This window comes from Sciurus vulgaris (genome assembly GCF_902686455.1).
Source record: "Sciurus vulgaris genome assembly, chromosome: 1".
NCBI classification, from domain to species: domain Eukaryota; kingdom Metazoa; phylum Chordata; class Mammalia; order Rodentia; family Sciuridae; genus Sciurus; species Sciurus vulgaris.
The window spans coordinates 98,544,048-98,557,488 of NC_136461.1; the positions used below are offsets into that span (position 1 = coordinate 98,544,048).

General features: G+C 45.7%; 1 protein-coding gene across 2 annotated transcripts; it reads right to left on the reverse strand.

The window, feature by feature from the left end:
* Positions 1–56: 56 nt before the first annotated feature.
* On the reverse strand, positions 57–7,216 carry AMIGO1 (adhesion molecule with Ig like domain 1). Of its 2 annotated transcripts, none has more exons than XM_079109877.1 (2): positions 6,842–7,216; positions 57–6,425 (listed from the first exon to the last, which is right to left on the reverse strand). In XM_079109877.1, exon 2 carries the CDS (start codon positions 6,323–6,325, stop codon positions 4,844–4,846), a length of 1,482 nt encoding a protein of 493 aa, XP_078966003.1. In that variant the 5' UTR covers positions 6,326–6,425; positions 6,842–7,216; the 3' UTR covers positions 57–4,843. The 2 variants fall into 2 exon arrangements, with proteins under 2 accessions (XP_078966003.1, XP_078966002.1); XM_079109876.1 differs by having other exon boundaries at positions 57–6,390; positions 6,842–7,210.
* Positions 7,217–13,441: the final 6,225 nt, after the last annotated feature.

Here is a 13,441-nt window from a genome sequence, read left to right on the forward strand (position 1 = left end):
TTGGTACCAGGGACTGAACCCAGGGGCACTTAACCACTAAGCCATATCCTCAGCTCTTTTTAATATTTTATTCAGAGAAGTTCTCACTGAGTTGCTTAGGGCCTAAGTTGTTGAGTCTTACTTTGAATTCACAAACCTCCTGCCTCAGCCTCCAGAGCTGCTGGGATTACAGGCGCTAATTCTTTTTTCCTTATAACATGTCTTCTCCCCCTTTGGACATGATAGTCCCCTTCCAGAAGCATTCAGAGACTAGCCAAAGAATTTGCCTGGTTAGAGTTTAGAATCCAGTCCAGTTTTGGATAGGCTATGTCTGTATCAATAAAGTGAGGACTGCATTCTTTCATCCATGCAATGCCCAGGACATACCAAACTGTCAATGAGTACTAACTAACCTGACCATTAGATGAATACACCTTTACTCTAATTAAGATGGCTACCAATTGCAACATGAAAATATGCTGATAATAAAAAAAAATTGTGAAAATGAGTTTTCTACCATTTAAAAAAACTCAATCCAAACATTTTCCTATGGTACTGATAGTAAGCTCATTCTAGACTGCAGAGACCCAGGAAATCTTCAATTAGATAATCTTAGTCCAGGTAATGGGATTTCTAAACTCTTGCCATCTGAAGCTTTAGTGACATTTCTTTTGAAAATCTCAGTTTGGCAAGCTATGGTCTGCTGGTCAAACCAGCCCACTGCCTAGTTTTGAGTGGTCTCTGAGCCACTGGATATAGTTTTTGCATTTTTAAATGGTTGAAAAACTAAAAAAAAAAAATTATAATTAAAATTTCAGTGTCCATAAAGTTTTATTGGATACCATGGTATGGTTATGGTTTGAGTATGTCCCCCAAACGTTCATGTGCTGGAAACTTGGTCCCAAGTGTGGTGTTGAGAGGTGGGGGAAACTTTAAAAGGTGGGACCTAGTGGGAATTAGATCATTGGGGGGGCATTGCCCTCAGAAGAGACCCCAGTTAGTTCCCACAAAAACAAGTTTTATAAAAAGAGCCAAGCCTGCCCCTGAATCTCTCTGGCTTTCTGTCTCATGACATGATCTCTTCTACCTATATTTGCACTACTGTGATGCTGTCTACCATGAGGACCTCGTCAGAGGACAAGATGATGGAGTCATCTGATCTTAGAGTTTCATCCTCCAATACTGTGAGCTAAATAAATCTCTTTTCTTTGTAAAATATTCAGCCTTGGGTATTTTATTATAGCAGCAGCAAATTGACTAATACATTGGAACAGAACCACACCATGCATTAGTGTCTGTAGATGCTTTCCCACTATAGTAGCATAACAGACTATGAGGTATATCAGAGTATGTGGCCTACAAAAAAATATTTACTATGTAACTTGTTACAGAAAGTTTGCTGACCCCTAGTCTTTTTGTTGTTGTTGTTACTGGGGATTGAATTCAGGGGGGCTTTACCACTGAGGTACAGCCCCAGTTCTTTTTATGCATTTATTTTTTTGAGACTGGGTCTTGCTATGTCCATTGGAAGCAATGACTGAGGATGGCCTCAAATTTGCAATCCTCCTTCCTCAGTCTCCGAAGTTACTGGGATTACAGGCATGTGCCATCATGTCTGGCTCCCCCTAGTCTTTCTTAATGCCTACAAGGTTTTACCTATGTCCTTACAACAGCATTTAAAGACTTTCCCCAAACAAGCCACATCCTTCTGAGGTACAGTGAATCTCATCCACAGGCTGAAAAGATAAATAAACCAGCCATAGACTATTCCAGAACAGAGACTCAAGCCAGGTTTAATCGTCATTGTCTAGTTTTCAGAGTCCAGAGGCTCTGAGGTTTGCCACCCTGGGTGTACACAAGTAGGAGCAACAGGGTCCTGAACATAAAAGAAGGAAGTACAGAGGTCAGAAGACACACAAAACTGGAATCAGTTGGCTTTGCTCTTCCCAGCTAGGGTGTACCTTCTCCAGGCCCCTCTGTGTGTGTGTGTGGGGGGGGGGGGGAGGTGCACAAATACAGGCAAAGAAAAAAGATCACAAATGATTACATAGACAGATTGTAGAGCCCTATCATATTCTGTCTCCAGGGACACCTGCTTCCTGGGAAGACATGTCTGGTTTATGGGTGCAGGAGAGGGTGAGGGGAGGAGGTAATCTCTCATCCTTTTCTTATAACCATACCTGGCAGTTTTCTACCCAGAGTTCTAGGAAACTTACCTATACTGAGTATTCAATTACCCAAGTAGACAGCTACCTTTGAGTTCTATCAACTGAAACCACTGCAAGAAGATAATCAATTAAACTTCTTGGTGATGCATACAGGTACATCTTCCAGGTGTCTCAAATTAGGAGTCAAACTAGTGGGTATAATAGGGAGACTCAGAGCTGCACAGTAGGGCTTAGGAAGAAAAGGGCCCTCCTAGTCCTCGGAAGCTCAGCTAAAATGCCCCAGAAGGCTTGCGTCATTTGACATTCACTTTAAAGAGTTAGAGCCCTAGAATATAACCAGACAGCTTTCCTTCTCTACTCTTGTCTTATCAGGGCAGTTAAAAGGAACAGCAAGTCACAGCTGCTTGGCCCTCTGCCAGTTTTCCTCCTGGGCCCTTCACTGTCCTGATTCTAGCTTAACACCTAATATGTTGTCTCTGTGGAAGCTTCTGAGGAGTCTGAAGAACCAGCTAGTGCCCCATCACCCTTTTCCCAAGGTCTTCAACCTTAGTCCCCCTAACTCCAGCCTTTGCAAGGAAGTGATTCAGAGCCATGGAGATATGAGTGAAGATACAGGGAGTCCAGAAATTAAAGTACAAGTTTGTGTATTTGAGGAGCCTGGCGTGGTCACCGTCTCTCCTACAGCACAAGAAAATTGTGTGCATGATGTTATGCACATAGGTGTAGACAATTAGTGGGGACTACAGGTTCACTGTCCTGGTGGAGGTCAAGGTGCTGGTGTGCATGCATACCTATGAGCATGCATACCTATGAGCATGCAACTACTTGAGGGAAATTGCTGCACCTCTCTCTTGACAAAACTAGGATATTACTAAAGGATGGACAGCAGCCTTGAGATCCCAGGAACAGACAAGATGATGTTGACTTCCAGTCCCCTTCCCCATCTTAATAGGCAGTGTATGAGTCAGGCCCTCCTAGCAAGCAGCCCTCACCCTCAGGTAAATAACACCTCTTGGAACCTAAAAAGCAGGTCAGAAAACTCGAAGACCTGGAGAACTTCCAATGGACAGGAAACACAGAAGAGAAGAGACACTGATAAAGACCAACGTTAGAGAACATTTTCACCTTTGCCTTGCTCATCCCCCTGCCAAAGCTCAGAACCACCACCTCCCGGACCTGCGATATGGTCAAAGGGAGAAGTTAAAGGAGCAGTCATCTCCATACCCAAAGTATTCTGCAACCCTGGATGGAACCTAATGGATTTGTTGTTTTATGTTCCTCTGGACTGACAACCACAACTGCAGAGACCACTGGCTGAGAGGAATGGGGTGGCAGAACTTCCCTTCTGGAAGTTTAGTACCACTGATTGCCTCTGCTGCAGGACTGCCTGCAGCCTTCTGGAGGGCAGACACCTGAGCTGCACTTCAAACTACATTCTGGGACAGAGACCACCCAATTCCAAACCCCTCAGATGACAAAACCTCATGCTTTGGTTTTGCAGCAGGAGATCTCTGAAAGGAGCGAGGTAGCCTTGTCAACATTTGAGGAGATACATACTGGGTCCCCTCTATCTCAAGCCCAGTCTCTCCTGGCTGGGGCCAGACTTTCCTAGACTCCTCCCTTTGCAGAGCAGCATTTTAGGGAAAACTCAGAATCCTGCCTGAGCTGGATAAGGAGACTGAATGAAGAGATGGCATACACAGAAAATCAGGTAGGTCCAGCTGGCTGCTACATTATAGAGGCTGGTTTACCCTCATTCTTCTAGTGAGAGTGGGCCCACAGATCACATCTGGGGCAGGCATCCATAAATGCTCTGCCTCCAGCAGCTCCCAACCTGGTCTGATACACACATGCTGGAAATCAAATATTAACTGAGGCTTTCCCCATCCAAGGAATTACCCTATCTGAAGCCCACCCCATCTACAAATTTTGTGCTGGCACCTATTTCTGTGACGGGGATCCGTTAGTTCATGCTGTACAGGTGTCTGTGCCACTAGTCTCTGGACAAGGCACAGATACCACAACCCACATTGCTACCATAACGAGCAGGTGACAGGCCAGGCTCCTGCAAAGATCCATCCACCCAGGGCTCAGGGGGAAAGAAGATGACTTCAGTGGGAAGTCTCACAGCGCTATGGGGAGTGCCACGGATCCAGGTCTCAGCCTTTTCCTGACTCATTTTCCAAAGGTTTTCAATTCCCCAGCTGTGAAGTGTGACTTCCTGACCAAAGAAGATACTGCAGCTTTCCCAGTATGGCTCCTGTGGAGGCTCCCCCAACACACACAACTTCATAGGTGTGGGTGGGAAGAGACAGAAAAAAATATTGTTTTTCAAATGTTTTTCTCTTAAGGAGCTAGGGATGACCTCAAAAAAGTTTAGGGAATGTGCTTTTCCCCTTACCCCTTCCTTATTCCCATCCAGCTCTGACACCCTCCTCTTCCTCTGCCACACTGAGAATTGCCAGGGCTTTGGGAAGGGGTGTAGCATTTGCCTGAGGATTAATATATCCATATTTGAAACTCGCGGCAGCCACACCCTCATTGGAATCTTGCCTGCTGTTGTACCCTTGACCAATTCCCTGGAGGTCAGGAGGAACCCACTCCCTTGGGCAGCCAGCCCTCTCTTCCATCCCCTCATATCCTTCAGGGGTGCATTACCTCTCCTGGGGCAGAATCTCCCCACAAACCTATCCTGCTCACACCACAATGGGTGTATCAGAGAAGACCGAGCTGACTGATTCTGGATCTGACATCCTTCGTTGGCCCTTGCCTGTTGCCTCGGGCACTGGCAGGGTGTTTCCTGGTTTGAGCTTGCCATTTTGACCCTGCCCAGGTCCAGCAGGTTCCAGGAAGGCTACCCGCCGGTCAAAACCATCATCTTTGTCCCCACCAGCCATAGGATCGTGGTTGGGTGTAGTACTGAGCATGGAAGAGCTGAGGCTGTCTCCTTGATGGCTGGAAGGCTTCTCTACACCCCGGCACCAGCAGCGGCAGGGAGTGAGGTACAGGTATATGAGGACCAGGACCACACTGAGAATACAACCCACTAGGGTGGTGTAGGCTGTGTTGAGGGTGTCATGGTGTCCGTGCAAGGTGAAGTTATACACTTTCAACTCCACAGACAGTGTCTCATTGAAAGTCTCCCCCATGGCATAGCAGGTATATACACCCCCATCCTCAACCTGCACTTGATGGAAATGAAGACTGCCATCCTTGGACACTGTCACTGTGCCATTGGCCATCTCATCTAGCACCCGTTCATTGCTTGGTGTCATCCACACCTTGGTCATCCCCTGCTGCTTGGTGTCACACTTGATGGTCAAGGTGTCACCCAGGTGAGCCTCCCAGGCACTCTCCTTGTACTCACTGCAGTTGAGGAAACTCAAGTTGAAGACATTGTGCAGCTTCTTGGAACTCATGCAGTATAGATCCTCCTGAAAGTCCATCACCGAACTCAGCTGCCGGTACTGCCAGTGTGAAAAGAGCTGGTAGAGCTCGCAGTCACATTGTAAGGGGTTGTTATGGAGGTACAGTCCATTCTTGATCCATGCTGGCAGCTTCTGCAAGTCAGTCAACGGCAAGTTCTTCAGCTTGTTGGAGGAGAGATCCAGGAGTGTTAGTTTGGGTAGCTTGGCTCCTTCCTTGACCAGTTCCAGAGGGAAACGGGAAATCTGGTTCTGGCTCAAGTAGAGTTTCTGCAGCTGGGCCATGTCATCAAAGGCATAGCGGTCCACTGCCACAATGTGGTTATTGTAGAGCAGCAGCACCTCCAGTGCTTGCAATTCGCTGAACAGAAACTCGTCCAGTGTTCGCAAATGGTTGGAGGAGAGGTCCAGGTAGCGCAAGTTGGGTACCGGGGAGAAGGCCTCAGAGGAGATGAAGTTCAGGTGATTGTGGCTCAGCAGCAGGGAGTGCAGGTGGGTCAGGGGTGTGGGGGTCCACTCCGCTCGCAGGCGACTCAGGTTGTTGTGGCTGAGGTCCAGGTGTGCAGTGTAGCTGGGCAAGGAGTGGGGCACATTGGGGAGCTGCTGCTTGGAGCAGCTGAGGATGTTGCTGGCACACAGGCAGGCAGTTGGACAGCTAACCACAGGTCGTCCAGCTCTGGCCACCTCAAAGAGGAGCAGGAACAAGGATAACAGCAGGAGCCAGAGGCCTCGCAGGTCAAGCTGGGGTTGCATAGCGTCACTAGAGAGGGCCGGGAAGGCCACAAAGAGGATCTGGGAGGGAGTCACCCCGGCATGTTCTGGTGGGGTACAGAAGGGTCACTTTCACTACAGGCTTTAGAGAAAGGGGACAGATTTTGTGGTCACCAGGGACTCTGGAGCCAAGAACCACCACTCCCACTTTTCCCACCCAGTTCTGCCCCCACCCGCATTGGGCTAGAAGAGAAAGGAAGAGATGTTGGGTTCCCAAGCACTGTATAGACAGGCAATGGGCTCAAAATACCAGGGTAAATGAAAAAGGGCCTGCTGGGCTGGGGTCACGGGTGTAGGGCAGGGGTATGCACAGGATGCCCTGGGCTGTTAGGGGTCACTGGGATTGCACTCGGTGGGGTTCGGAGGTGGAGTCAGCAGGGCCTTTGGGAGGAGCTGAAGGAAGGTCAACAGGGCATCCTACTGGGCAGGGCGCGTCCTGATGGGGTTGAGGGTCCCCGGGCGGTCTCCCCACAACCCCAGGACCTTTGGTTACTTCACCTGCTCAGCGAAGATGCGTCTCAGCCCATGGCCAGTCCGGGAGCTCCGTCGCGGCCTCCCCCGGCGGCGCCTCACTGGCCTGCCTGTCACCGCACCCGCTTTAGGCAGGGGCCCGCGCCTGGCAACATCGCCTCCAGGGGACTTGCCGGTCCCCGCTCTGCTCCCCTGCGCTGCCGCCTCGACCGCTGTGCCCGCCGGAGCCCACCAAGCACTGCCGCTGCCTCCGGGTCCCCGGGCCTGGCGTGGAGCGGTGAGGGAAGCGGGAGGCGCCGCGATCCGAGCCGAGGGAGCAGCGTGGGGGCAGCGAGCACCGCGCGCGCGCCCGTCGCCGCCGCCGGAGCCTCGGGGCGCGTGCGCGCGGCGGGGGCGGGGCGCACGTGCGTGTGTTTGTGTCGGAGCTGGCCTGGCGGACGCGCGCGGGGGCGTCGGCAGGTGTCAACCAGTTAAGTCATTCTCTCCGTGAACCTGTCCCGGGTGTTCAGCTGGTGGCACAATGGGAGACACTGGCCGTCTCCTACTCCCTCCTCTCCACCTTCCTCCATCCCCTTCGTTCCCATCCAACTCTTCTCCCTACCCAAACCCGAAAGTAAGTCTAACTGGAGTGAATTCGCTGCAGCTGACTCCGGGGCATGAAGCGTCGCATGTCTTTTAATTTTCCAAATTAAAGAAATCTGGCTCAGCTCCCGCCTGTCAATGTTGGCGGGAAATTCATTAGTTACGTTTTGAAATTCCTCCTCCTTTCTCTCTGGGGCTATGAAGTCCCAACAACTTGGGGAGAGTTTTTTTGTTTTGTTTTGTTTTCCCCCCCACCCCACCCCCGCGCTAGTCTCAATACCACTAGCCCATAACCCTTGAGGTACCACGAAAGGCACAGCTCTGTAGCCAGCAAGCCAGCTGGGCAGGAGTGGGGAAAGGGAGGAGTGTCCCTGGTGTCTCCAGGCCCAGGCCGTGGAATCCCCTGCCCCAGACAACCCTCGTAGATTTCCCTATTCTACCCGCTAAACACAGCGTGGACTGCATGAGAGCCAGGGACCTGTTTCCATTCCGGGAAACCAAAATTCTTCCCTAAAGAAAGTAATTCATCCCTTAAGTCTGGCCACTTGCCACCTTCCTAAACAGTACCAGCTCTTTCCCCTCTGGTTATAGAGCAGTTTCATCAGTTTCTCTATTTCCTAATCCTCAAGATTAAGGCCAGGGGTGAAGGTGGGGGTGACTTATCCAGGGTGGCCCCTGAAAGAGGAAGAAACTGTTAATTAGTGTATGTTGTTGAGGATGGGGAGTGGGGTGATGAGGATGTAGGAAAAACCAAGACCTTACCATTCAAGATCTCAGCTTTTCTTGAGATAGTCGACTCTGAGAGAGAAATTACCATTTTATTCTTTCTAGTCTCTTACAACAGCAAGACCACTACTGAAATTAACATCTCAACAGATTAGCCCACTAAGACTTTTACAAAGAAAGAATTTTTATGTCACATATGTTTTACCATGATTTTAAGTAGATGTATTATCTCTTTAAGGGATATTAGGCACGGTGTGAAAGGTTTTTCTTTTCTGTTCATTCCAGGTAACAGTGAGAGGAGAGGGAAGAGTCTTAAAATCCCATCACATCAGTTATCTATTGCTGCATAACTCAGTGGCTTACTACAATATAACTGCCTATCATAGTTTGTTTTTTTCTTTCTTTCACAGTGCTTGTTGGTCAGAGATTTGGGAGCAACATGGTAGGTAGTTGGAGGTTTCTCATGCAGTTGAATACAAATACATGTTACGGAGCAGCAGTCATTGGAAGACTTTACTGGGGCCAGAGAATCAACTTTAGCAAAGGCTGCCTTACATGAATCTCTCACATGACTGGCTGTGAGCAGGAAACCTTGGCACCTCTCCATGAAGGCCTATCCACAAGACTACTTGAGTGTCCTCACAGCATGGTAGTCAAATTCCCTCAGAGCAACAGATCCAAGAGAGAACCAGACAGAAGTCATAGGACTTAACTCTTTGAAGTTATACCTGTCACTTCCACTTTGGTCACAGACAAGCCCTGATTCCACATGGCAGAAGACTCTACAAGAACATGAATTTCAGAAAAAGAAATGTGGGGCCGTCTTGGAACTGGCTATAATACATGTCATCTCTGAGGTCACATCTATTTTTTAAATTTTGAAATATTTCAAACCTACACAAAAGAAGAGAAAAAAAATACAATGAACCCTCCAGTACTCATCATCTATATTCAATAATTGTTGAGGAAATAACTTCATTTTATTCTGAACAAATATCTGTGAAAAATATGCTTTTTCCACTCCACCCCTCATCCCTACATCTCTAGATCCCAATGTTCCAGGTTTCTTTCTCCTCTCCTCTCCATTTTCTACTAAGTCTAAAAAGTAGGAGAGAGATAAATACAAAGGAAACAAAATGCCCTTTATGCTGGATGCCAGTTTCAGAGTGGATGTCTATAATATGGAGGGGGGTTTACCAAAAATATAGTCCTTAGTCTCTTATTCAGCTCATCGGAAGTAATCAAGCCCTTTAAAAAAGTTAATGTGCATACCAATACAATTTTATTAACTGATTGTTATCAGTAGGTCTAGGGTGGGGCCTGAGATCCTGAATTTCTAACAAGCTAGCAAAGTGATGCTGATACTGATGTCTACAGACCTCTCACAGTAGCAAGGGTCTAGAGACGTGCTACTCAAATAGGTAGCCATTAGCCACATGTGGCTATTTAAGTTAATTAAATAGCATTATGAATCACTCCTTGGGTTTCCCTAGCCACACTACAAATGCTCCATAACCATATCTGGCTAGCTACCGAACTGAACGACACATCATCACAGACAATTCCATTGGATAGCTCTGGTACAGAGAATTGACTCATAATAACTCTTCCACAGCTGCTTTTTAGGCCAGATAAACTATCTATTAATTCGCAACAAAAGATGACCTACACAGGATAAATAGCAACAGGTTATTTATAGTGAGTATTTATTTTCTCTTACTGGAACAGATCAAACCAGTATTCTTAAATACAAGGTTGTTTGGTTAGCTCAGCACTTGAGCAAAAGAGGTTGAATATCTACCAGGTTAGGAGACTGTATGAATTCCTTTTTTCCACACTAGAAGAATATTTTTTCTTTCTTATTAACTACTATCAGCTATTAGAATCAGAACAGAGAAAGCTAGGAAAAGATACCCTATAAAGAAGTTAACTTTTGGCTCCTTTTTAAAGACTCCTTAAGATTAAGTACCCTTTATTAGGACAATGTAGTCTAATACACTGGGCATATTTAGGTCTTCCTTCCTTCTTTCTTTCCTTCCTCCCTCCCTCTCTCAGTCCTTCTTTCTTTTTTTCCTTTATAGTACTCAGGCTCAAACCCAGGGACTCATGGATGCTAGGGAATTGTTTTATCACTGACCTATACTTCCTAGTCCTTTAAATTTTATTTTAATACAGGGTTTAGGTAAGGTGTAATCCTCCCACCTCAGCCTCCCAAGTCACTGGAATAGCAGGTCCCACTTAGGCTTTTCCTTCTGTGATCCATTTCACATTGTGAATATGTCCTTATAGACCTGTTCACATGTTATTTTAATTGTCTGTTTACTTATCTGCTTCTCCACTAGACCGTAAGCTTCTCAAAAGGAGGAATTTGCCACAGATCTGGATCTTATTAGGCATTCAAAATGTTTGTTGAATTAATTAATTAATAATGGCCTTAAATTAGCACATTTATTATGTATTAGTCCCCTCAGTGCCTGGCATGGAGGTAAGGATGACACAGAACTTGGACTGGATAAGTCACAGCTGTGCAGTGAATGTGAGTTTGGGTACTTCATTCTACTAAATCTCATTCTATTACCTGGAAAACGGGAAGAGTATATTTTCCCTGAGCTTACATCATGAGATTATTTTGAGGATCAAGTGAGCTAATAGTTGTGAAATGTTTTATCATTTATAATTTTTGGAACTCCTAGTTTTCTCAGTGGAGGTACTCTGGTCTCAATGCCTCTGTCTGCACAATTACCAATACTTAAGGTATTGCCTGTTTGGCTCATTCACTCATATTTTCAAGCTCTCCTTCTCTAGCATAACCATATTTTACAATTTAAAAATATTTTCAAATTTTAAATAGAAATTTAAATATAAAAATTTAAACATTTTAAGTATTCTTGCTTTTTGTGGAGAACCTCAGGAGTATTGCTAATATTGGTAATTCTTACAATTCTTAGGGGCTCCAAAATTAGACTATTTTAGAGTGGGTAGCAAAAAAGATGAATGTAATTAATAATTTCTTAAAGCATGGAAGCTCTTGCTCTCACCCTTGGGTTGAACTCTTTCTATATCCAACAATTTACTTGTTCCCATTTTCGTTTGGTCCCTGAAAGTGTTGCCATTTCCACCCCACCTCCATAAACCATTACTCATTTCACTGGCCCTTTTGACTTTTAACCTGTCCCTTAGTGTGCACATGCATTGATTTATTCCCTGTCCAGGAGTTATATAGTCCCTCTTTTTAGACATTGACATCAGACTCCTTTTTTCTCACTCCTCTTTTCCACCTCAACTCTGTACACTTCCTGGAAGCTTCAGTTGATCCGCAGAAATCTCAGGAATGTGCATATTAACTAGGGACAGAAGAGGAAATGCTGGTGTAGTTTAGGGGTGCCATGGATGCCTTTCAGTGTTCTGGGATATTCAAGGTTGTCAAATCTGACCTTGCCTTTTTTAATCTATAACTCTCAGAGTCAGGGCTATCCTGCCTTCACAAAGGTGATGATTCCAGGTGGCTACATGATGAACACTTTTTTGACTTTTGACACACACATATGGATATCTCAAAATAGTCCTGGAGTGAGTCATCAGATAGATGTTTCTTTGAAATATGGCTGACAAATTCATGGTTCAATATGTTATTTCAGCCCTTGGAGTCAGGGACCAGGTTCCACTACTACAGTCTACCTGCTCCTGACCAGACAACCCGGAGATGGAGCACTTTGGTTCCAAGGCATCATTATAGCCAAGACTCCCCAGGGGCTCCTGCCATGCACTCCTTCAAAAGGAACTTGCTGTTTTTTTTTTTTTTAAAGGTACCTTGTTATAGATCTGAAAATATTTTCCTTTTCTGTACATGCAACCCTTGCTTTTGATTTCTAAAGGCTTTTTATCTAAAATTAAATCCTAGCTAATGCTAACTTCTCAGTTAATTTTCACATTATATGAATCCTTGACTAGTTTGTGTGGTATTTGGAAAGTAAATATTCAAGATTCAAGTTTAGGAAGTCAGTCCTTTTCTGATTTGGGGAGGAATTATTGCTAAACTATTAAGCTTATAGTCAAAGACTTTTTTTTTTTCCTCCCTGATCTGTGGCGATTTGAGTTAATTGATCTTTCTCATCTAGTAACTCTGAGGCCTACTCATTTGTATTTGAAGTACTTCAACCACATATACTGTTATTAACTGATTCTCAGACTGTTATACTGGCTGGTCTGGTCCTTACCTATAATGAAAGAACTTTACGCATGCTAGAAGAAACCTAAGCAGTCAAGTTCAAAGCTGGCTTCCAACAGAGCTAAGAGCCTAGAGAGGAAGTGTAGCTTTCGGTTAGGAGCAGTCTTTGGAGCCAGGCTTCTTGGGGTTGGATCCTGGCTCTGTCACTTATATGTGACTTAAGCTAGTTACTTAACCTATCATATGGGCATAATAAGAATACTTGCCTAATGGGATTGTTATGAGGATTTAACAGGCTCATATACCCTCATAGAGCCTCTAACAGACAATATTTACTGCGTACACATGAAGAGGTAGGAGGGGCCTTTCTCTTGCATCTTTGGTTAGGGTTCTTTTCAGTTCACTGTAACACTGCCAGGGATAGTGCCACGCAGATGGAACTGGAAAAAACAAAACAAAACTGTGGCTTATAATTTGAATTCTAGGATACTCGGTCCAGGTTATGGGCAGGTCAAAGTTCTAAGTGTTGATGAGTGGGAAGCTAGGATTAAGCCATAAGGAAGTCACAGTAGGGGCTCAGTGAGTGGGTGGGGGCGGGCAGGGTCCGAAATAGAGCTGTCAGTTCTTATTCTTCTATATTCCAGACCAGGAAGAGCAAGATCTGGCTCTCCAGAGAGCAGAGCTATTAACACACAGGCAAAGGAGCTTCTGCTATACTCAGTTTGGGTCAACTGTAGCTGGAGTATCAAGTTCAGTTCTGTATAGCTCATTTACAGTCTGGAGCACAGCCAGGGGTAGTCAATGGAGTGGTGTACAGTACAGTAAACACAATATATGCATTTGCTCATAAATACCTGTTGAACCCTATGGAAGAACACTGTGTTACATACCTTGGGGTGACACTGGGTGAAATGGGATGCAAATTTGCTTAGGAAATATTTTCTTTCCTCTAGGACCTAAAGAGTAAGATATAAGGATTCAATTCTATGTAGCAAACGTCTATCAACTGCTTGTTAAGTGCAGGATTCTATGTAGGTGGTATGGCCTTTGGAGCCCAGTAGAAAAAGCATTGAATTGACTTCAACACAGCTGGATTCTAGTTTCACTCATTGTGGGATAGCTGTGTGACTATACATAAGTTACACTGGGCC

Bases quoted from the DNA above. Each gene is read 5' to 3' on its own strand.
- AMIGO1 (XM_079109877.1), bottom strand. From the start codon at position 6,325: ATGCAACCCCAGCTTGACCTGCGAGGCCTCTGGCTCCTGCTGTTATCC.